The 23,730-nt window shown below is 40.2% G+C and overlaps 1 protein-coding gene across 1 annotated transcript in view; it reads left to right on the forward strand.

Annotated features, from left to right (window-relative positions):
- Positions 1–23,730, forward strand: part of PLCXD3 (phosphatidylinositol specific phospholipase C X domain containing 3) — a 72,420-nt gene that overhangs the window by 30,768 nt on the left and 17,922 nt on the right. Inside the window, exon 2 of the mRNA XM_007437374.3 lies at positions 19,289–19,997. Coding sequence (XP_007437436.1) covers positions 19,289–19,997 — 709 coding nt within the window. The remainder of the gene's footprint in view (positions 1–19,288; positions 19,998–23,730) is intronic.

Here is a 23,730-nt window from a genome sequence, read left to right on the forward strand (position 1 = left end):
AAAACCTACATGAGGCCACTGGGTGAGGTGATCCGATGGTTTGAGATGAGGTATCATCAGTATGCTGATGATACCCAGCTTTATATCTCCACCCCAGGCTGAGTGATACCATGGATGTCCCGTCCCAGTGCCTGGAGGCTGCAGGGGTCTGAATAGGGTGCAATGGGCTTCGACTCAGCCCAAGCAAGACTGAGTGGCTTTGGGTATTTGGGCCTTCTGGTGACAAGGTTTTTCCATTGTTGGTCCTGGATGAAGTGGCACTGGCCCAGATGGACCCAGTGTACAATCTGGGTGTCCTCTGGACTCATAGCTCCTATTAGAAGAGCAGGTGGCAGCCATGGCTGGAAGGGCCTTCACACTCCTTCAGGTTGTGTACCAGTTGTGCCCATTCCTGGACTGGGAGGCTTTGCTCACAGTCACTCATGCACTCGTGACCTCTTGTCTGGATTCCTGCAATGCGCTCTACAGGGGGCTGCCCTTGAAGAGCATTCAGAAACTTCATCTGGTACAGAATGTGGCTGTGCAGGTAGTAAATGGTGTTGGACATTTGACACAACACCACTGCTGTGTGAGCTGCATTGGTTGACAGTGTGCTTCTGGGTGCAATTCAAGGTGCTGATTGTCACCTTTAAAGCCCTTCATGGCTTGGGACCAGGTTACCTAAGGGACTGTCTCTTCTCAGTTGTTTCTACCCATCCAATTTGGTCCGGCAGGCTGGGAATGTTACAAGTCCCATCAGCCAAGGATTGTTGGCTGGCAGGGACTAGGAGATGTACCTTCTCTGCCATAGGCCCTGCCTTCTGGAACATTCTCCCTTCAGAGATTAGGATTAGCCCTTTGGAACATCTTGCCCCCGGAGATGAGACAGGCCCCCTCACTCCAGGCCTTTCAGAGGGATTTGAAGACCTGGCTCTGCCATCTGGCCTGAGGTGGAGAGGGAGGATATCAGAAATGGGGTTGGCTGGCCCCTTAGCGGCCTGGTGTGGCCCCTATCGGCCTCTTGGATTTTTTAGCCTTTTTATCTTTGTAATGTCTGGTTTTTATAACTCTTAATTATGTATTTCTGATTTTAGTTTGTTGTAAGCCGCCCAGAGTCCCCCATTGTGGGGAGATGGGTGGGGACCAGTCTATTAAATAAAATAAAAATAAAATAAAAAAATTACCCCGACCCTATTGGCCTTTTGTAAGGCCTGGTTATGTGCCCAGGCCTGGACCCCCGAGTGTGTTAAGGGCCCTGTTTCTTGGCTATATCAACATCTATGGCAATAGTTTTAGTTGGTGACCATATATATTTATTTGTATTCTTTTATGTTTTTATGATTGTATGCCGCCCAGAGTCACTTGTTGAGATGGGTGGCTATAGAAATCAAACAAACAAATAAATAAATAAATAAAAATGGCTGGCTCTCAGTCTTAGGACATTATATCTACCTTGAATGTGTTATGAATACTTTGTAGATATATACAGTATCCTAGAGAACTGCAGTGTACCAAATTTGTAGAATGGGTTAAGACCGTAAGAAGGCCACTGCAGGTTTGCCTGGGAAAAGCACAGCTGCAAGTTTTGATAGCAATCCTGCTTTGCCTCCATAAGACTGATTAGCTTTAGAAAAAATTGCAAGCCCTTCTCTAAGTGTTTCTCAACCTTGGCAGCTTTCTGATGGGTGGACCTCAACTCCCAGAATTCCCCAGCCAGCCTTGCTGGCTGGGGAATTCTGGGAGTTGAGGTCCACCCATCAGAAAGCTGCCAAGGTTGAGAAACATTGCTTTATAGTGTTTGGGATGTCTGTAGAAGTATATGTGTTAAAGAAGCTCAATATTTTTATCAGTTATTTGAAATTTCTAGCCTTTCAAAATAGAAATGGTTTTGCTGGGTGGTATGAAACAAGGTAAAAATAACCAATGTGCTCTTACTGCTGATAAAAGTAAGCCCAAGTCAAGAAAGTTATGTTGAAAGCTACTGATCTTTTAATAAATGGTGTATGTATTTCCTGCTGAAGCCAATACAATCATTAGTCTTATTCACGAGAGGGGATTGCACAGATTCATTTCTTATTTTAGGAGGTTGCGATACTGCAATGTTGGAGAAACCTCTACCATTGCACAGGCATGACAACCTATAAGCTGTGGTTGCCACAACTTTTCACGCTAATCTTCTGCTTCTTCTAAGAATCTTCTAAGGCTTCTGCTCCAGATCTTCTAATCTTCTAAGGCTTCTGCTCCAGAGGAAAGAAAGGCCTTATTGCAGTATTTCTTCTGCTGGTGCAAAAGGAATTTTCCATTGATGTCATCCCACTTCTGTAATCCTTTCCTCCCGTTGTCAAGGTATGATGGTACCTTGACTTACCTTCTTGCCCTTCCTCCTCCCCTGCTACAAAGGCTTTTTCTCTTCCCTGGCTGACTTGTCTTTTTCTCTTTTTCCCTGGCTATGAAATCCTAAGATGGCAAGGTGGAGTGGGACAAGCTGAAAGTTGCCTCCAGTTTCTTTTGTCCTGCAACAATGGCTGGTTGGAGGGAGCCTGGGTCAGTACAAGGAGGGGACAAGCGCTGGGCACCACAGAGCAGTGCAAAATTGATTAGGATGAGGAGGTTGAAACCAGCAGCTGCATGAAATGCACATACAGTTTTCTCCTGGAAAAGAGAAAGGCAACCTCCCTGGAAGGCATTCTGTCCAAGGTAGCTGAATTTGTGCCCAAAGTCTTTTAAAATGAACTGTTTATTCTAATTTCTGGCTTGAGGCCAAGGAGCATACATTTTAGTACAATTGCTAAGCCACTTTAATGAGGCAAACTTTGGGAATGGATATAAATAAATCTATGTGTTTGAAAATAGATTCTGTCACAAAAATGTATGCTGTGTTATGCAACACCCTTCCCCCAGCCTGCCAAAAGCATGAGTTATAATGGGCTTTCTTTGAACTTCTCGATACAAAGTCATTTTTAGCAGCAGAAGCAGAGAGCTGAGCTGTATTCAGAAAGTGTGCACAGCATCATGGATTTACAGCGCACCCCTGTGCATGGCTATGCAGAAGTATGCCCTCTTGAGTTCTGAAGGATTTACTCTCATTTAGTGTATATAGGATTTCAGGTGCCCCTCCATTGCAGATATAAATTGTTTTAATAGTTATTCTAGGAAGCCCTGAGAATTACAGGTCTGGGAGGGAAGAATTGAGTAGGAGTAGCTACCATAGAGTTCTCATTAAATTGCATATTCCAGAATTTGTGTATTATACAGAGGGGAGGGGGGAAGAGAACCACGTTGACTAAATGTTGGGAATCATCTGGAATGCAATTGAAAATGAAACTGCTGATATGCAATGCAACTGTACTATTCATGAATAGATGATTTGTCTCATTTTCATCTCATCTTTTAAAGCATACATGGGGATCCAGGTTTCTATCAAGGCTGTGATACTGGGGGTGCCAAGTGTTACTCTCCTTCCCCCAAAATCTATGTGCCTGTTACAAAAATAGTAGTTACTGGGAGAACTTTTGCTAGGTAAAGAAAGGAAGGGCTGAGACCTTAGTCTCAAGCTGTGTCAGCCATCCCTGGCTTTTTACAAAATCTTCAGGGCCAGCCCTATCATGAAACATGGTTAGGCAATCCTTCAGATGACAGATGCTGGAGTAGGACAGCAAAACCAGCCTCCCTGGCTTTTCCTTGTGAATTCCGCAGTGCTTTTTGCTTTTGGGAAGGCAGAACAGCATATGTGATAAGATTTCTCTCCCAGTAGAGGAAGCCATCCTGAGAACTGCCAGATCCACCAGCTTCTATATCTGGAATATACAGTATAGGCATCTTCTCCTTTGCTTCAGACATCCAGGTAGAGTATATGAGCTAAACTTTGAGAGAGTATTATTAATGCTCTCAATTACTATTTTATTGAAGACCCTCATACTTTGTAGGGTTGATTGGTCAGTGAAATTAAGGCTGATTCCTCTAGTCCAGTGTTGTCCAAACCTGGCCACTTTAAGATGAGTGGACTTCAACTCCCAGAATTCCCCAGCCAGCTATGCTGGCTGGGGAATTCTGGGAGTTGAAGTCCACTCATCTTAAAGTGGCCAAGTTTGGACAACACTGCTCTAGTCTTTTTGCTTAGCCATTAGGTCAACAGACCATGGTTTAGTACAATGTGTGAACTCAATCGAAATGTGGAAAGAATTAAAAACAAAGTGCTAAATGCACTGGGGCTGGAAAAGCAAAAGAACCTCCCAAGGATTTGTCCTCCAATCATTAAAAACAACAGGAGGGAAATGGCAACTGTTACTAGGCAATCACCAGGGACCATAAAGGCCAGATTTATGCTCACGGCTGATGTCCTTGCACTTGAGATCCACAGGAGGAATAGACTGCAAATCATGGAGATGAGCAAGTTGAAGGCTCTTGCTGGGCAAAAGGCATCACAGATGTTTTGATGGAAAGAAGATTAAAAGATGCCAGCCCTGGAATCCTGCTTATCTGCTTTCAACCAGTCAGTGTGAAAACTGACTGCTCCCTTGTCTGGATCCAGCTCCTCCACATTTTACATGCCTGGGTGAAAGGGATTTGATCAGAACACTGTTTTCCTCTATTCTGCCTGGCCGTGGTCAGCTACCAAGTAAATTACCCGACAAGTGGGTCTTGCTTCTGTTCTTCATCTGCAAGCTGAATATGATTATTTTTCCACTCATCCTAACTTATCCAAGCTCACTGTTCTAAGATTCAGAACTCTAAGATAGAAGGTAAAACCACAGAAGAATGGATTCTGAGTGAATCAAGTTGGAAGGGAAGGGAAGGGAAGGGAAGGGAAGGGAAGGGAAGGGAAGGGAAGGGAAGGGAAGGGAAGGGAAGGGAAGGGAAGGGAAGGGAAGGGAAGGGAAGGGAAGGGAAGGGAAGGGAAGGGAAGACCCACCTCCCATACATTTCATCATGTTCTGGTGGAATTGATTCTGCCTATTCCGGCTGTGAGTTTCTGTGCTGACTTTCAGGTGGTACCTCATTTTTGGTGACCTGTGAAGTTTCCATACCTGTATTGGACTTGTATGAAAAGTTAAACTTTACTTCAGTTTGGAATGAGTGGGATACTGGTGAAACTTCCTATAAATCCAGACTGATAGATGAATGGATCAGAATTCCAGAGTAGGAACTTCAGGCTGTGAAATAAATAATGGTATGGTATGGATCTGGGGTTGAGATTACTGGGGCACTAGTAATAATGATTGCTAATAATAGGTGCCCCTATCAGCACATAAGGCTGGCAAGTTATAAGGAAAAGATACTCCTTGAAATGCTCTGTATATTAGCCGAAGCATGGCTAACACACTGTACTTTTTTTACGGCAAACAAAAAATTCTTGAGAATGCGATTAGTGCTCCAGGAAAACCTACTCCCAATGGTAAGAATGATAGTGTACTTTTTTTTTTTAGCTAGTTGTATATCCCTGTGGATGAAATGTCCATTCTTGTGTAGATCATGAAAACAGCACGTCTTTCTTGCTTTTTGATTCTGCAACAGCAACTTCTTTCTTACACTGGCATCTGTAATTAGAAATCTGTCCCCCTTTGTTTCCAAAGCAATGAATTTGAACACCTGTCTAATGTTATATTTTGTACTACCGGGCCACATTCTGCAAGAACTCTTGTATCTTTTGCTCCATTTTCAAGCAGGAGAGATACCACTTTATCCAGCCAAATCTGCTAGTACTTTGATTCAGTAGACAGAGATTGCTAAGTTAACAATACCTTCTAGCCAACACATCAATCAATGTGTCATGTTCTTGGTGCAGCATTCAATCTAGCAGCATATCAACATCCCTCATATGGCCATTGTTCTGATGGTCATTTTTATGATGGACAGCAAAGCAATTTAAATACTGTGTTGAGTACTCCCGCAGTCCTTAGAAGGATAGAAGTCAAAACTGTACTGTAGGATATAGGATGAATCAACATTTAGTTCTTATAGTGCAGAATCTTGGCTTTTCTTCTTTTTTCCTAGAAAAAGAGCTTCGACATGTGGCAGAGGCTATATGTGCACATACTAAGACATTCATATCTACATAAAAATACACATAGAACCTGCAAATGTCACAATATGGACTGAAGCTGTTCACTATCCATTTCTCCTTCCCTCCATTCTCTCTCAATAGTATATCAGCATTCCATGGCTTCTGAACTTATATTCTTACTAGCCCATCCTGAGATATTTCCTGCTTTGGTTTTTGTTTCATTTTCTGCTTTTGCAAGTTATTGGGTTCTTCCAACCTGTTGATACCTTTGTCTTCTGAGTCAGGAAGACATCTTTTTGTCAGGATTTTCTTTCTCATGGGAAAGGATTCATCCTGTTATCTTTACAACAATAACAAATAATATTTTGACTACAGAGATCATGTGAAAAACACCTGTTATTGTGTGTTGTGTATTGTGCTATTTACTGCCACCTATTGGCGTGTGTATGCTAGGTACCCAGTGGGGGTGGCATACAGCTATAATACAAGGGGAGGAAAATGTTCAGCTTCTCTGAGTAGTTGTTAGTTGTTTTAGTGTTAGCCACTATGTAGGTTTTATGGGCTACGTAGTTGTAACAAAGTACCAAGTAGCATACCTCTTCTCTAAGAGTTTGTAGCTAGAGATTTTGTTAAGCTTGTGTTGCTAATAAGTCTTGGATGCTACATTAAATGAGATGTGTTTTTCTTTATATTTTGTATGATATTTGCATTTTATGGAATTTTGCATTTTTATCAATAAACACCAGTTAGTATATATTTTCTGACTGGATTTCTTTGGGAAACAAGAAATGGACATTGCATTGTGTTTGCTGTCATGGCTAATATTTTCCTGGAGTTTTTGCTGCGCTCTGCACAAACAGGAGTGTTTGTGATTATCACTCTGCCCGACACTTTTGGAGTAGCAGAAGGCCACAGTGATCAGGCTGCAAACCAGTGATGCAAACAGATGAAGGCTTAATTTTTGTGTATGTGCCTTTAGGAATTCTAACTTTGTTGGTTCCTTCAATTTTTGTTTTGTTTCCTTCTTTTGTTTGATAGTTTGTCACCCAATTTTACTGGTATGATCATGATTAATGCTGTCTTCAGATGCTGAAAGATGCCTGGGGGAAATCCTTGACATAGGACTCATTACCAAGATAAAGGATTTATTGCATATCAACATATTTCACATAGCACAAATGCAGGCTGCATTATGCAAATATTCACACATCTTTCCTAATAAATATAAAGAGCATATGCAAACTGAGTTAGATAGAACACTGCAGTTAGATAATTATAGCACAATAACCTGCTATGGAAGTCAGCCACAGCATAACAAAATTATAATTATTTATCAGCAAATCAAATTCTGCATGCAAAGTGAGTGAAATTACTCCAGACAATGTATATACTTTCAGAGAAAGTAATAATTATTATTGTCATACGAACCTCTGAATTCCTTTTACATTGAAGCATGATTCTGTTTCACTGTTGCAGACCTTTGCTGATTAATAAGTTGGACACGGTGGGACAAAACCTTTGCCTGCTCTTTGCCTTGATAGACTCAGTGCAATCAGATGTTTACAAAGTTCCTGAATTTTATCATTTTAGGTAACGGGGGATGTTGTCCACTTCCCTCTCCTCCGCTGAGTAGAAAGTATATTTGTAGGCATGTAGAAAGTTTGTAGGATAAAGGATGCATCCGAATCTTTTGCTTGTTTTTCTTCTGTGTGCAGGAAGGTAGCGTGTCTGTAGATATGTACATTCACACAAAAAGAGTATTGAAACACGTAGTTGCCACATCTACAGCCTAGAATCTGGGAAAAGCTTCAATACTTGTTTTTTCATTTTTTTAATGTGTAAATAGGATTTTGGATATTCAGAAGCATCTCTCTAATGGTTGCTTGCGTGAGTTTTTGTGCATAGAAGTTCTTCAGAGGGCTCATTGTGGCAACTTGAGAGCCCCAGATCTAAACACAGTTGCTCTATGAAACTGACTTACTTTAACAATGGGTGTGTAATATTCTATCCATGTATTTGTATTTAGTTGGAAATATTGAAAAGTAAATGTTCAACTTTCCTTCTCTGACATTTCAAAAGCTTTTGTTCAAAATGAATATACAGGGATATGAACGACAACAAAGAAACCAAAGTGGTTCTTGTTTTTCTCATTATCTTTCAACTGTAAAATGAGATTTGATTGGAGAGGGTGGGGTGGGAGGAATCCCAGAACAGCCATAAGAAATTAAAATGTGCACAAAGTCTTTTTCTTTCTTCTTCCTGCTCCCTTGGCAAGGAGCCATTTTGTGCATTGTGTTACTGGCATGCCTTAATTACCCCTAATTCATACTTTACAATAACCACTGAGCAAAATTCTGATGCACTTGTTGTGATGGAAATTTATGATTTTACCACCGTATGTATAGGGGAGAATGGAGAAGCTGATAATGTATCAGAGTGGATAGTCTGAACATGCAAAGGTAAACAACTGACATCCTCAATTTACCCTCCATTATATAATTCCTGAACAGATACAGCCCTGCCAGGCACCATGAAGAGATGAACAGATGAAGAAAGGAACTAGTTTTTCTTAGTGGTGCAGGAAGACTTCATCTGGCAGTCTGATGGCATTTTAGCTCTACTTGAACAAGCTTAGTACTGATTTTTCAGGCACGCTTCCCTCCCATCCCAATTATTCTCACTTTGGCTACATTCTGTCATGTAAGATTAAACCCAAGCCAAGAGCCCTATCATTTCCCCCCCCCCCCCCGTATAATAGAGTGAGTGAAATTAGAGATATGTACCCAAGGAGGGAAGCCACAGATTTTATTCTGAATTTAGAGCACTGCCTGGACATTCTGTCAGAATTTTTTAAGTGGGTTGTGTTCCAAAGAGGAAAACTTAAACCAGTTGAAACATTCCACCGTAGTAAACAATAAGACCGTGATCCTTTTTTTTTTTTTCCTTTTGTGCTAGGAGCACAGATACAAGGGAGAAGATAATGAATGCTACCTACCCTCTAACCTATGTAAAACTGACCAAGGAGATGATTTTTAGTTTTTAAAAAAGGGCTTAAAATTCCCACATGAAAAAAACAGTTATACATTTTTTTTGTGGTTAGGCTAAAGGTAAAAATTTCTCCTGAGCCACACTTCTCATGTTTCATGGATATGTCCATAGAATTTTATAGTTTTCTTGGCAATAGTATAGAAGTGATTTTCCATTGCCTTCTTCTGGGATATTTTTTCAGCTTCCCAGTCTACCTTACAAACTGGGAATTTCCTGGTGGATTCTCATCCAAGTACTAATCAAGTTTAGTCCTGCTTGGCTTTTGCAGATCATCCCAGTTGGTTAGGTGCTGCACCATATTCAAAATTGTCTTTATTTTGTTTTGCTCATTTCTTATAGAAGTGTTGACAGAGTTCTCACATTATTGCTCATTTAATCTGCTCTCTCTAAGGCAAGGGTTGGCAACCTGTAACCTTAGAGTCCCAGGGGTCTTGCCCTAAATACATGCACCCTCTATACTAATTTGGAAAGATGACAAGAATGATTCATAATTCCTTTGAAAGGCTAATGAGCGAGAAAGAAGGAAAAGGGCAGAGGGAGGGAGAGGGAGGGAGAAAGAAGAAGCAAGAAGCAAGAAGAAGGAAAGGAGGGGGAAATACTCAAGGAGAGAAATAATAACTGATAGAGATTGGGTCATAGGAAAAAAAGAGCATTCTTCCTTCTTGTCCACTACCAGCGAACCATCCCTAATATCTCACCCTCAAGAGAATATAGTGTTTGAACAAAAGTTCTCCACTCTAGCTCTAAATGCTGAGGTTATTATCAACATTTACCAGAGTCTTTGTTTCCCAGGTGGGTGCTTGTCTTCATGACTTTGGAAGGATACATTTTTGTGTGATATCCCAAAGCAACTGTCATTCTTCTTCAGCATTTATCTTGTTTGGGAGGTTTGGGGTTAGAATATAAATCTCATAGCAGGACATCAATGCATCTTGTCTCTGTTGCATCGATGCATGTTATAAATGCATGGGCATGAATGTTACGGTGTCCTGCAGTACACCCCTTGATTTTGACCTCCTGCAGCTATAAGAGGGGTCTACTGAAGTGTTGGGGATGTCCTGTAAGGCAGTTATGTTTTTCAGAAATGTCTTTAGGAAAAAAAAAAGAATACACCCTGTAGTTGGTTTTTAGATTTGGAGGTGGGGCACAGATGATTGCAGAGTAAATAAATCCAGCATTTGGTAGGCAAATAATAGAGACTTTGGCAATTGGGAACAATGGGGAAAGGGCTTAGCCAGTGATCTTTGGGATCACAATTTGATTGTTTCAATATATTGTGTGGTGTGTGGGCATCAAGGATGACTTTCCAACTCATTGAAGCAAGGTTTTCATGGTCCATTTATCCAAGTGTAAGAATAGGCCAAATTTCAGGAAAGTAAACTCTGGAATATAAATGATTAGGATTAGTAATCACTCAAACCCATTCCCAGACATGTGATCCATTCTACAATAGCCTTCCCCTGTCATTTATAGCAGGAAGAGTGAGGTTATGGAAGATGTCTGGCAGCCTTGGCTAACCTGGTGCTCTACAAATAGCCATGCTGAGAAGTCAGGCAGTTGTAGTCCTAGCACATCTGAGGGCCCCAGTCCAAGGGAAGCTTCACTCTCAATCTTTACCAGTTCACATTCTGATATTCCCAGGAGACTTTGTTCAGTTATTTGTCTTCTTCTTTATTTCTTATTGCTTGCTTCAAGTCCTAATTTGTTTCCATAATGAAAAGAAACTGCTCAGAATTTTTTTTAAAAAAAAAAGCGAGTTCCCAGATCATTATGGGATGCTTACTCTCCCTATTGTCACAAAATTACAAAAAACATGATGCTTATTTTCTTGGAGAATTTTGAGGTGAAGCCAAGCCAATTTATATCAGACAAGGTTCCCCATGCAAACCATTTCTGTAATATGAATGCCTGTAGAGGGAAAATAAGATGATCTTGATGGAGATATGGAGGAACTGCTGCCTAGACAAAAGGGGCTGAAGCATTTTTTAAGTCCAGAACAAGATAAAATTCAGAAGCAGCTCAGGCAGACACCTCCCTAAGTCACTGAACTATAAGAAGAGGAAGGAGGTTCAGCACAATCAGTTTCTGTTATTATAGTCAATCTCAAAAAAGGTAGTTTTGGCCTTCCTGTGAAGCTGATTTCCTGGTCTGGTCGACCTAGTGGGGCTGACATCAATCTTGCATGCTGTAACTCCTCCTCCTTATAGTTCATTGCTTTGCCTAGGTAATGATTCCTACATATCTCCATCAAGGACATCTTCCTTATTCTCCATAATGCCTCCCCTCCCTCCACATTTGCAAGGCAGCTTTGCTTCCTGGCCTAGGAATGCCAGAAGAAAGACCAAATCTGGCAATCACATCTTGAAACATTGTTATAACAAAACAAATAACAAACTCTTTTCATAGTGGTGGATCTGCTGGCATGCTTGAGACAAAGGATCTCCGGAACGGGCTTCAGACTTCTCAGTTTAGAACACCCATACATGGAATGCTTTCCAATTTTAACAGATCTATCACATAAGAATCAGAGGAAAGTGACATAAAATTCTGCAGACAGTCTAAATTCTGCAGTCTAAAAATATACATCAAAATCTGCCTTATTTGTAGAAGAACGGTACAGATTGTACTGAAGAAAGAGGAAAAGGAAAAAGAAAGAAGCCAGAGAACCAGAAGGCCTTCTTTGGTGATGAGCTCCAGTAATTGTAATGAAGGCCATTTTTTTAGTTGTTTAACCATGAGCACTGTACTGCAAAGATTTTTTTTCCTCCCATCACCACTGCCAGAAGCTATTAAATATAATTATATTTACAGATAAATAAGCGATACCTCATAAATTTATTGATTTCAGCTTTTTTAATTAGAAAATGTTACATTCATTAACTGAATGAAGCATTATTCCAGTTTTAAAAGAGAAAACACTTCCCTCTATCCATTAGCATCTATATCTATTTATGCTCATGTAACTCAATCTCTTAACACACGTGAGCATAGTTTGGTTTCATTTGTATATCATTCTACATTTTAAAAAAGAAAGTGGTTTATTGGAGAAACTTAAAAATAATTAGTAGCATAATTTATTCTATGCATTTTGCAGTTACTTTTCATGTACAGCAAGTAAAAATCCACAACAGCCATTTGATCAGCATAAAACCTCTCTTTCTGCGTGTATGCATACACAGTCAAGTTTTTGTATTAAGAACTAATATATCTAGCCATACCATTTAGCATTTCATAGAATCTTTCATCTGCAGTCAAAGTATGGAGCAGAAGTTAGCTATACTGCTGGAAATGCTCAAATATTGATCCAGTAGAAGATACCACACGTGCATTTCAGTCTTTCTCCCTGGATTAACTTGTAGAATAGGTGGTACAAGCAAAGCGTAAAAATTCCTATAAAAGGGGCAGTGGGGAAGAACATGGTTGAACAAACATGTCAGTAAGGAACATTTTGATGTCTGTCTGACAACAGTATTTGAAGGCAAAGCACTGAACTGGGCTGACATAAAAGCATGTGGTGCTTCAGTATTATAATGTTAGAGCAATTAATGGCCATGGAAAAGTTATTTTGAAGGGCCAGATTCATAACTCTTTAGAAATCCACTTCCCAGATTCATTCTTTAATAACATTTACAGCTGGGTTCTTGATGCTATCTGAGCTTGGTTGTTATTTACCAAGGCTAGGTAACATCACAGTGAAATGTCTGCAACAAAACAACCAGGCTCAGAAAGCACCAAGAACCCAGCAGTTCAAACCTGAACTTCATATAGTCTCTTCTATTGGAACACTTACGGCATTTTCAAAGCCTAATGAAACAAGTTTCAGGGAAAAGCTACAAATCTCTTTGGAGCTCTGGGTTTGGATATGCTTTTTTAACCTAGGGATAAAGTTTATACTTACCTGAAATACTTAACTCTAGTAAAGTATTTCAAATCCAGATGAGAAACCTGTGTTTGGGCAACACGTCAATCTTGGCTAAAACAGAGCTGGCTACTTTAAGTTTCAGTGTGTTGTGGGAACCTAGCCATGGTCTTACTCTATGGAAAACAACAATGTGTTTTGATAATCCAGATTTAGTATAGTTGTATGAGCCTAGCCAGCAAGTTAATTATGACATTCTGCGCCTGATGAAGACCCCATACCATCTTTGCCCCATATAGAGTGCACTGGGCTAGTTTACAGTAGATGCAAGACATAGATAACTGTGATTGCTTGGAAAATAAGTTGGAGCAGCCACTCATAGCCATTCCAGACATCCAGGGTTCCAGTGAGAAAGATGGATCAAGGGATACAACAAATCTGGCTTTTGCCAAAGTGAAATGGAATTCTAGTTAGTCTTCCTTCCAACACATAGGAGAATGGATTAAAGGGATTACAGGGTGAATTCTTAAACTGATTTTTTTCCAGCTCAGACACATAACTTGGAATTATTTTTATCATTATCTGGGAGCTCACTCCTAGTCTGCTTTTCTGCTAAATTTTGGTTATAAATTTAATCTTTACCTGGAAGTTTCAAATTAATGTGTCCTGGAAGGAAGACTTCTGTCAAAGATATTTTTTTCAAGAAGATCTTCCATTCTTTATTTGAAGAATGGGTTTTTAAAACCCCCACAGTTGAACATTGGCAGCTCCAAACAGATTAACTGCTTAGTTGTAGATCACTGTTCTTTGTTATATGTGATTTGCAAGAAATAATGAGCTTTTAACCATTGATTTATTTTTGTTTTGATGATACAATGCAAATATTTTATGCTGAGCAAATAGACACATCTAAATAAATGCTTCCATTTGACTGATCACTGATTCAATTTAGATGCTATTTGTACCACAAAAAAGTCTTGCCTTGAATATATCCTTATGAATCACTTAAAAGAGGAGGAAGAAACAGAAATAAAAAAGTGGTTATGTAAATAGGATTGGTCCCCACCAACAGCCCTACCTGTTTTGTTAATGAATTTATTGTTAAGGGTAGTGTTGGTCCTACCTGTCAAACTTTAACTTGAAATCTTCTGGATCAGTGTGGTCAAGGAGTTCTACATGACAGGGTTCCATATTTATCACTTTTCTTCAAGAGAAGCTAGAATATTTGTATAACAAGGTCATTATTGTTCACAATAGCAAGATTACAGACAATGGTTGCTTCACCCTGTTATCTTCTCCTTTCCTTAGTACATGCTTAGAAGAATCAGTTGAGTATTCATTTAGAACAGTGTTTTTCAAACTTGGCAACTTTAAGATCGCGGACTTCAACTTCCAGAATTCCCCAGCCAGCATGTTGGCTGAGGAATTCTGGGAGTTGAAGTCCACACATCTTAAAGTTGCCAAGTTTGAAAAACACTGATTTACAGAAATCCTACCCCAAGTTGTTTAGGAGAGAAAAAAAATAGTTTACAGTCTGTTCTACTCTACATCTCGGTATTTCCAAATATGGACTGTTTCCAACCTAGCCTCTGTCTTGCTATTCTGGTTCCTCTAATAATGTTCAAGATTTGTAGTCTTGTGCTTTCCCTTCTCTGCTTCCTTGACTTTGCACTTCCACTTTGCTGTTGTGCTTCCATTTCTACCTCTTTCTGTTCTTTCTCATCCTCTGCAACCACTTTCCCCTTGTGCTCAATGGCATATATCCCAGATTTTAAAGGGAATTTTAACAATGTTGAAATGTTAGATGTTGCTGAACTACACCTCCCAGCATCCATAAGGATTGTGGGCAGTGGTGAGGGATGCTGGGCGTTGTAATGCGGCAACATTTAAAGTGCTACAAATTGCTTACTCCTGCTCTAGAAATGAAGCTCTGCTTCCTAGTCCCAACCACTTTGCTCCTTAATCTCTTGGTTTCTGATTTCTTCTTATCTTTAAGAGGTCTTTTACTTTCTTTATGGGATCCATTGTCCTGTGACATCAGTTATCTATCCAGTTGCTGGTCAGGTAGCAGTTCTCTATTCTGACCTTGCTTTATGGTGTATAGAATGCATGATTAACTGGATCTCTGATGGTGCAAAGAGTTCTTCTTTCAATCAAACGAATATGAGTAGAACTCCCATCCAGACCTCCCCCATGTGGGAAGATCTGGGAATGAAGGGATTGTGGACTGCACAGCAGACACACTTTGAGACCTCAGGTATTTTCCAAATGCCTGAATAGGGCTGTTGAGAAATTTGAGTATCGACTTTCTGTTCAGGGCATGAATTATTTTGAAAGCTTTTTCTCATTTAATCTAAGACCTGGAGGATATAGCTGGTGCAAAATGTGGGGCACTCCACCAATCTAGAATAGCACTAATCTTGAAGGCAGTACCTTGGGTACTAGCAGGTTCCCAGGCCCAATTCAAAGTGCTGGTCATTACCTTTAATGCCCTCTACAGTACAGCACTGAGATATATCAGAATTGAATCTGCTTGTCCAGTCATCAGAGGTCTGCTGAGTGGCCCCTCTTATTTGGGACATGGGATGTGGATGAGGTGACAAGCCTTCTCAGTGGTGGCCTCCATTCTATGGAATGCCCTTCATTGGCTTAAAGCGCTATTATTCCAATATGCTTTCAGCCCCTGCTTGATTTGGTCACCCATGATTATAGGGGTTTCAGTTGCTTTTGTACTGTGTTTTTACATTTACATTTTGCTTTGCTGTTCCAGTCCAGAGTTCCTTAGGATTGGGGTGGCCTATAAATGTTGTCAATACCCAATAATTTGAATGCATGTTCCTGTGGAGTAAGATAGAACTAATATCTCTTCAGGTCAAATTGCTTGCACGTAACTAGATAAAATGAAGTTCAAAAATGGTTGGAAGGAGGTCTCTGTTCTATTTTCTTTTGTTGTTATTTGTTGAAAGTAAGTGGGTAACATAGATTATTTAAAGTGGCTTTTCAGAGTAGCACGGCATAGAAAATGTGCTTTTGATGTGGAAAACTGTGTGTGTGTGTGTGTGTGTGTGTGCGTCCAGAATCCCAGATTTGGCCTTGCCTAGTTCTAAAAGAATTTTGTCAACCCTTTCTTCAGTCCAAGAGCTGCATTTACTGCTGGATCGCCTCAACAGAGGAAAGGTATTTAGACCTTTCTTCCAAGGGGGTTGCTTTCAATGGAGAAACAAGGCAACTCCCAGAACCCTTAGTGAGTATGCTTATTGGTGAAGGGTGCTAGGAGTTTATGCTTGGTGACATAGCAGGGATGTTAATCTGTTTGGCCTAGTCCTTGCTAACCAGTTGTTAATTGTTCTGTAAGTTCTAAACAGGAGGGTAGCCATCCGGCATCTTTCACATCCACCCAGGCTCTCTGCAAAGAATGGTTACCTCAGTGCTTTCTTGTGATGTGGCAGGAAGTGTGCAGAGGAGATGAAAGGAGTAGCAATTCAGCCCTGACAAAGCACCTACTGATGCCACTCCAGAAGGGCTGGGCTGAGCTGAGCACGTGCTGGAGTGCTGACTCACACCAGCTGGACAGCTAAGCAGGGGGAAGGGAAATGACCTCCCCCAAGAAACTATAGGAAGGCAATCCCAGGTGTGTGAGTCCCACTGCCCCCGCCTCCACTGCTCAGAAATGCTGCTTGCCCCACCCCTTATCTGCTCAATTATGACCTAATTTAGATAATGTCCCTCCAATCTAGAATGAGGCATGGACTTCACATCTCTACTATAAATGAAAACCTTAGGAGGAAAACACATCATCTTTTTTGTTGCTAGAAGTACAACTTCTATTCTTGATCTTATCCTGAGCTCTCAAGGTAGTAAGAATGGAAGTTTCCTGGCATAAAAGTAAATGAAGTATAGAGCAATGAGCACAGGAATGAGAGATACTGCAATTGAAACAGAATCTGGCATAATGAAAATATCTCTCCTTTTTTTTGGTTTGGAAAAATTAGAATCTAAATTCCCATTTGCTGTCAGTGATCCACATTTATTTTTCCTTGAAGTTAGATCTTTGGTTGCTGGATATCTTATTCTAGATTGTGGCTCAGATGTTTCTGGTAAACCTTGGCTACAACCAAGACCAATTCACAAGAGATTCGGACCATGGTCAGCTCACTGTGGAGCAAGATCAATAGAGCCAGGCTCAATGCAAGGTTTGAAATGCTATTCCAGTGATTCTGCTCCCCTTCCCCCCCACTGCAAGAAAAATGCTAAGGCTACAGAAGAATACAGGTAGTCCTCAACTTATGACCACAATTGACCAGAGCTTTCATCGCTAAGCAATGTGGTCGTTAAGTGAGTTGCATCCAATTTTACGACCTTTTTTGCTGCAGTCGTTAAGTGAATCACGTGGTTGTTAGGTGAATCTGGCTTCCCGCATTGGCATAGCTTCTTGGAAGCCCCTTGGGAAGGTCGCAAATGGTGATCACATGACCCTGGGATGCTGCAACCATTGTAAATACATGCTGGTTGCCAAGCGCCTGAATTTTGATCACATGATCGCAAGAATGCTGCAACAGTCATAAGTGCGAGGACTAGTCATAAGTCACTTTTTTCAGTGCTGTTGTAACTTTGAACAGTCATTAAATGAATGGTCATAAGTCAAGGACTACGTGTATGCCTGTTATTTAAGCCCCCAAAGGCTGATGATCCTTCCATCTCCTGTTTGTGATGTACTAGCAAACAGATGTTCTCTTGTACTATCGAGGAGGAGGAGGAGGAGGGGATGATGTCCTCAGGAAAGAGAAGCATGGCTGCATCCTCAGTTTGAGCAGGAGAATGCTTTTTTTTTCTCAGGGTCTCCTGAGAAACTGTGGGTGTATGTTTTCATATATGATAGCCATAGGGTTGCCTTCTCCAACTTGGTAACACTGAAATGTGTGGAGCTATAATTCTAAACATTTCCAGCCAGCACACTTAGTGGTTGATGTTCCTCTCCTGCTCTAGAGTACAATTCATTCTATGTTCTTAAGATGATGTGCATGGTACAGATTTGATAGATTTAGCAGGCACTTAATTCATCCATCTGTTGATCCCCATCCTGAGCAATAGACAGCAGAATAGATAATAAATTCATGCAGGATAGCACCAATGCCATACAGTATTCATAGATCTCATTCTGTGAGACTAACATAGCAACCATCCTTCTGCCCATCTGCAGAGCTGCTCTAGGATCTCAGCAAAGCTAGCTGTTGCTCAGATGTAGCAGTGAGCAGCTACTTGTTGCCCCAAACATTTAGAACTAATTCTTTTCCCCTATTATTTAAACAGGTGTTGGATTTATGCACTGTGGTTTATCATTAGTTTTCCTTGTAAACTCTGAGGAAGATCAGCTCCATATGCTTCCTGTGCAACTAATGGTCAAACAAGAGCTATTCAATCTCATTTAGGATTTATGGATGAAAACCAAACAACTGTCAGTGCTGAGTCATATTCTGTGCCAGAAACAGGACCCAGTAGAGTTTCTGCACAGGTGGTATTTGAAAACATCCAGGAGTTGCTAAGAAATCAATTCAGACATTTTTCCATCTAGTCAATCCTCTCTATTAATATTATTCTTTGCTCTGCAAATTCTTCATATGGTGCAAAGTAATCTCTCTCAATGACTTGTTTGTTCCTTACTTCATTGCATGCATGTCTAAGAGCTCAAGATGGTATACACAGTATTTCTCTTCCCAATTTTATCTTTGTGACAATCCTGTAAAGCAGGTTAGCCTATTTTTTAACCTGCTGTAAAGCAGGTTAGCCTATATTTAAGGCTAACCTGCTTTACAGGATTGTTGTGAAGATAAAAAAGCAGAGAAATACTGTGTATACCATCTTGAGCTCTTAGATATGCATGCAATACATTTGTTATCTATTCTGCTATTCTGCTGTCTATTGCTCAGGATTGGGATCAGCAGATGGATGGATGAATTAAGATAGAGAGTTTGGCTCTGTATGACCCACTGAGTTTCATGGCTGAGAGGAGTTTTGAATCCAGATGTGTCAGGTCAAAGCATAATAACCTAAATCACTACATTACTCTGTCCTACTACCATCTTATATGTATATTACATATCCACTCATGTTCATAATCAAAGAAAATATCCTTATGTGCTGCCTTCTAAAAATATTCATATTTATCTTCCTTTAACCACAAATGCTGCTTTTATTTCTTTTATTAATTGTATGAGTGACTGACTTTCCTGCCAAGTTAATTGAATATGAAATAGTAGTATGTTAAGTGAATTGTACTGTTATTTGAACTTCAGCATATTTTCATGGAATAGGCGAACTTGATGAGTACATGATATCACTTTGGGTGTTCAAATCTTGCACTGATTTTGTTTCAAACTATTCTTTTGTATTATCTTTAGGGTCTCATGATTCATTTAGCTTCTATATTGATGAGGCCTCTCCAGTGGGACCCGAACAGCCAGAAACTGTCCAGAATTTTGTCTCTGTGTTTGGAACTGTGGCTAAAAAGCTGATGAGGAAATGGCTTGCAACACAAACAATGAATTTTACAAGCCAGCTGGGAGCAGGGATACGGTATTTCGACCTTCGGATCTCCACAAAGCCCAGAGACCCTGATAATGAACTCTACTTTGCTCATGGTTTATTCAGTGCCAAAGTCAATGAGGGCCTGGAGGAGATCAGTGCCTTTCTCACTGACCATCGTAAGGAAGTGGTCTTGTTGGACTTCAACCACTTCTATGGAATGCAGAAATGCCACCATGAAAAACTGGTTCAAATGCTCAAAGACACTTTTGGGAGTAAAATGTGCCCAGCCATCTTTGCCCATGAAGTCTGTCTCCAGTACCTGTGGGAGAAGGATTATCAAGTTTTGGTGTTTTATCACAGTCCAGTGGCTTTAGAGGTCCCATTTCTATGGCCAGGACAGATGATGCCAGCTCCGTGGGCAAACACAACAGATCCAGAAAAATTGATCCAGTTTCTCCAGGCATCAATCATTGACCGAAGGAAGAAGGGCTCTTTTTTTATATCTCAGGTGGTGTTGACTCCAAAGGCTAGCACTGTGGTCAAAGGGGTCACTAGTGGTCTCAGAGAAACAATCACAGAAAGGTGAGTACCTGCCCAAATACTGAGATATTCTCAGATTGATGATAGTTTCTCTCTTTACTTCTGTAAGCTTCTATTAGTTAAGGCAGAGAGCCCTTTCATATGGCCTGTCCCCCATTACAACTATTATTAGTGATGACCAAAACACTAAAATATGCACACAGAAATGCCACACTCATCTTAACGAAAGAACAATACTCAAGTGCATTCAAACACTGAATCCATTAACAGTGGATAGAAGTAGGAACACATTACCAAGTTCATAACAATTCCCTGTTGTATTTCAAAGGAAGTGTTAAGACTACACCATAGGCAAGCTGCCACCAACCTAATGTTGGCATCCCATGTCTATGTTGCCATGATGCTATGGGGCTTGGGAAGTTGAATCAGCTAACTAACGACTCACCTTCTGCTCCAGAGGAAACATTGCAAAGAGACTTTGCATATTTCCTCTGGAAATGTATGGACGATTGTTTTCCATTGGTGGGAATTCCCACCTCCTGGCTCCCTAGATTTCCCTCTTCCTTCTTTCTCTTCCTCTCCATTTGTTCCAAGGATGGCTTTAATGGTCCCACTAAACAGTTGCTTATTGACTCGTCCTTCTTTTTCCTTGCCAGAAAAATAAATTTGGAAAAGGAAGGAGAGGGAAGAGTCTCTATCTTCATCCAAGTTCTGTGATCCTTCAGAGAAAAGGAGAGGAGGGAATTGGACATTGCACAACTAACAACATCCATGCTTACATATCCCCAGATCACACTGATTGTGTATGAATATTGGATATGTTTTCCAGTACGAGCTGCCAGAATATTAATTATGATCATTTGCATTTAAACTTTCTGTCGTCAACCATAAGTAGAAAATATCAGGTTTTAGCAAGCTGAGTAAAACATAAATATTAGGAAGGGCCCTGAAATTGTGATTAGTGTGAATCTTTGGAAGTGACTGGGTAGAAAATTTCTGTTTCTCAGAGGCTTAAGAAGATTCCTCTATGTGCAGGAGTATTAGGAAGACCAATTGTAATAGGAGGAGAGTTCATATCACCTCAGCAATGGATTTTTTGTACATGAGAAAATACGGAATCCTTCAACCTTTATGATGGCAAAGATGCTGAGACCTTTCTGTTAGTGCCCTATCCCATAAGAGAGAACTGTAGCTTTCAGAATTCCTTTAGGAGAAGATGATTGTTATAGTCATTTTAATATAGACAAGATGGCGAAGGCATTTTGTGATGCAAGACAGGATGCCTTTTCCCAGTCATTCTGCATATGGAAGATATGAAAAATGCTTGTACATGAATAATCAAAAAACCTTTGATCTGTTCAGTAGTAATTGTTATATCAAGTTTGTCTTCTTAGTAAGTGTGAATTTACCAAATATAATTAATAATATTGCTCAGCCCTTACTGCCATCCTGTACTCTAATTTTTAACATTTATTTTTTTAAATGGTGCTAGGTTTTTGTGGAGTTCGGATCAGTTGATTAAGAGGAATGGTGCAGGATAGGAAAGATTTACAATGAGCTGTGAACTTCATGACTGTTGCTGAGTTAGTGCATAATGCTAAGCCAGGATTTGTTTATTCATGCTTTGTTGAATAAGCCATAATGGTCAGGTTCGCATAAGTCATAATATAAGAGTTCACAAGCATTAAACCATATATGGCTTAGCATTATGTGTGAACTGGTCCCGTAGATGGACTAGCACATTCTCATTCTTAAAGCAGCCACAGTGAGACTTCAAGTCACACAGACTTCAGTGGGCCTGTTCTTGGAAAGATCTGGGAGTCTTGCCTAATATTCCTCACTGAGCAAAGAATTAACCTGGAACCTGGAATTCACTATTCAGAGCCAGCATGGAATGGAGTGGCATAGAAATCTTAGTAATAAAGAAAACTGATCAACTGACCAGTGATGAACTGATTTCCTTCACTAAATAACCGTCTACTGAAGTTGTCACTCTGCAAGTGGGGAAAGACAGATTGCTTGTATATCTACACTCCCATAAATTAAAATTGTTTCTAAAACACATGAGCTAGTAAAAAAATTGAGGGGATCTTGAAATATGAAATCCCCATCTGATTAACGAAGGACTACTCTAGAAACCTTCCCTTGAATGAGATTTAGAATGGGATGTCTCTGCTGGCCAGGGCTCTGTGCAATTTTAGATGGGCTTGGGCTTGACTCTGGTAGTTACAACCATGCTCTAGTTTCTTCCTATGAAGCCTTCAGATGCAGAAAAATGTTAGGATGGAGGATGGTCACAGGAGTGGAAGAGAGTCAGTATTTTAGCACATTCTTTCTTATGCATCGTCTTCCTTTCCTTTCCTTTCTTGCTGTTTTTGTTTACTGCTTCAGCTTACTAAAGAACACATATCTTCTGATGTGATCGCTGCAACAATACTTACAGGAGTTTTATAAAATATAATATACCACATGTAAGTGGTATGCCCTCCCCATTCTAAAAGGACACTCCTATGTATGTGCAGATCTATGCAGGTTTAACAGGTCATCCTCGAAGTGTGCGCTCAAAAGAAAATTGCATTAAGATCACATTGTCTTGCATTGCATCTCTCACATTGCATTGTTTATGTGTATTTAATTATTGTGCTTTTTTGGATTAGGTACAGAGAGGTTACTGTTTTTATTTTTGTGCTGTTGGTATGTTTTTATGTATTGTTAGACACCCAGAGTCACTATTTTGAGATGGGTAGCCATATATTTAAATAAATGAATATAATCACTGGAGATACTTGCAGGCAAATGGAATGCAGCCTTAATCCAGAAAATCATTGATTATCGCCAATCTGATAAATGCACCCACCTTTCTTTAAGTGGGCAATTTTTCTAATAGGGACTGTATTTGTCTTGAGTAGTTTCCATTGTCCATAAATGCATTAATATTGCATTAATTTGAATTAGGTAGCTGCTGTTCTACTGGAGAGCAGAAATACACGTAGTCAGTCTTGAGATCTTTACAGATAGCTTTCTCCATAGTGAGGCAACGTAAGCCCATAACAAAGCATCTTGCGCTGATGCTGTGTGTTGACGCACAAGCACAGTCCCACCTGCCAGAACACTGTTTCTCTAATGCAGATGGAATTAGGAGGGCACAGTTCATCTTTTCTCCCTGGAAGCAAAATGGATTTGCTCTTCCCCCACCTCACTCCTTTGAGCACCACAGCAAATGTACAATGCAGGAACATCACTGTAATCAAGATGAAAGGAAGCAAACCCCCTATAATATAACTCAATAGTCAATATACTGTATCTGTTTTAGACTGATTACAGGGTTCTGTTGTTGGTACCAATCTCAGGGGTCTATTAATTTGAAGGAAGAGTGATATCAAAATATCAGTTGTCATGCAAGAACAGGAGGAGAAGATTCCTCAGAGCTCTTTCTCCAATTCTCCAAAGGTGGCTTGGCTTAATATTGTATACCTGGCAATTGGCAAAAAATGACTGGCAAGATTGAGCAAGATACCTGCATCTTAATTTCCTTAATAAATGTAGAGAAATCACAGTCTTAGCTGTATTGGTAATGCAGTATTCTGAGATGCTGTGTCACCCATGGGCTGGGTTCACAAATGGTGAACCCAGGACTCAAAAATAAGTATACAATCTTTTAAAAAAAACAGCCCAAATCTCACAAATGTGTAGAATTTTGCAAGACCTCAGTGTCCTTGTCCAAAATCTTATGAAATGTCATCAAGAACATAAACAACTGGTGAAATTTCAGGCA

Source organism: Python bivittatus, unplaced genomic scaffold (genome assembly GCF_059951505.1).
Source record: "Python bivittatus isolate LINGU-HERP-01145 unplaced genomic scaffold, Pbiv_v1 ctg000570_np1212, whole genome shotgun sequence".
In the NCBI taxonomy this organism is placed as follows: Eukaryota; Metazoa; Chordata; class Lepidosauria; order Squamata; family Pythonidae; genus Python; species Python bivittatus.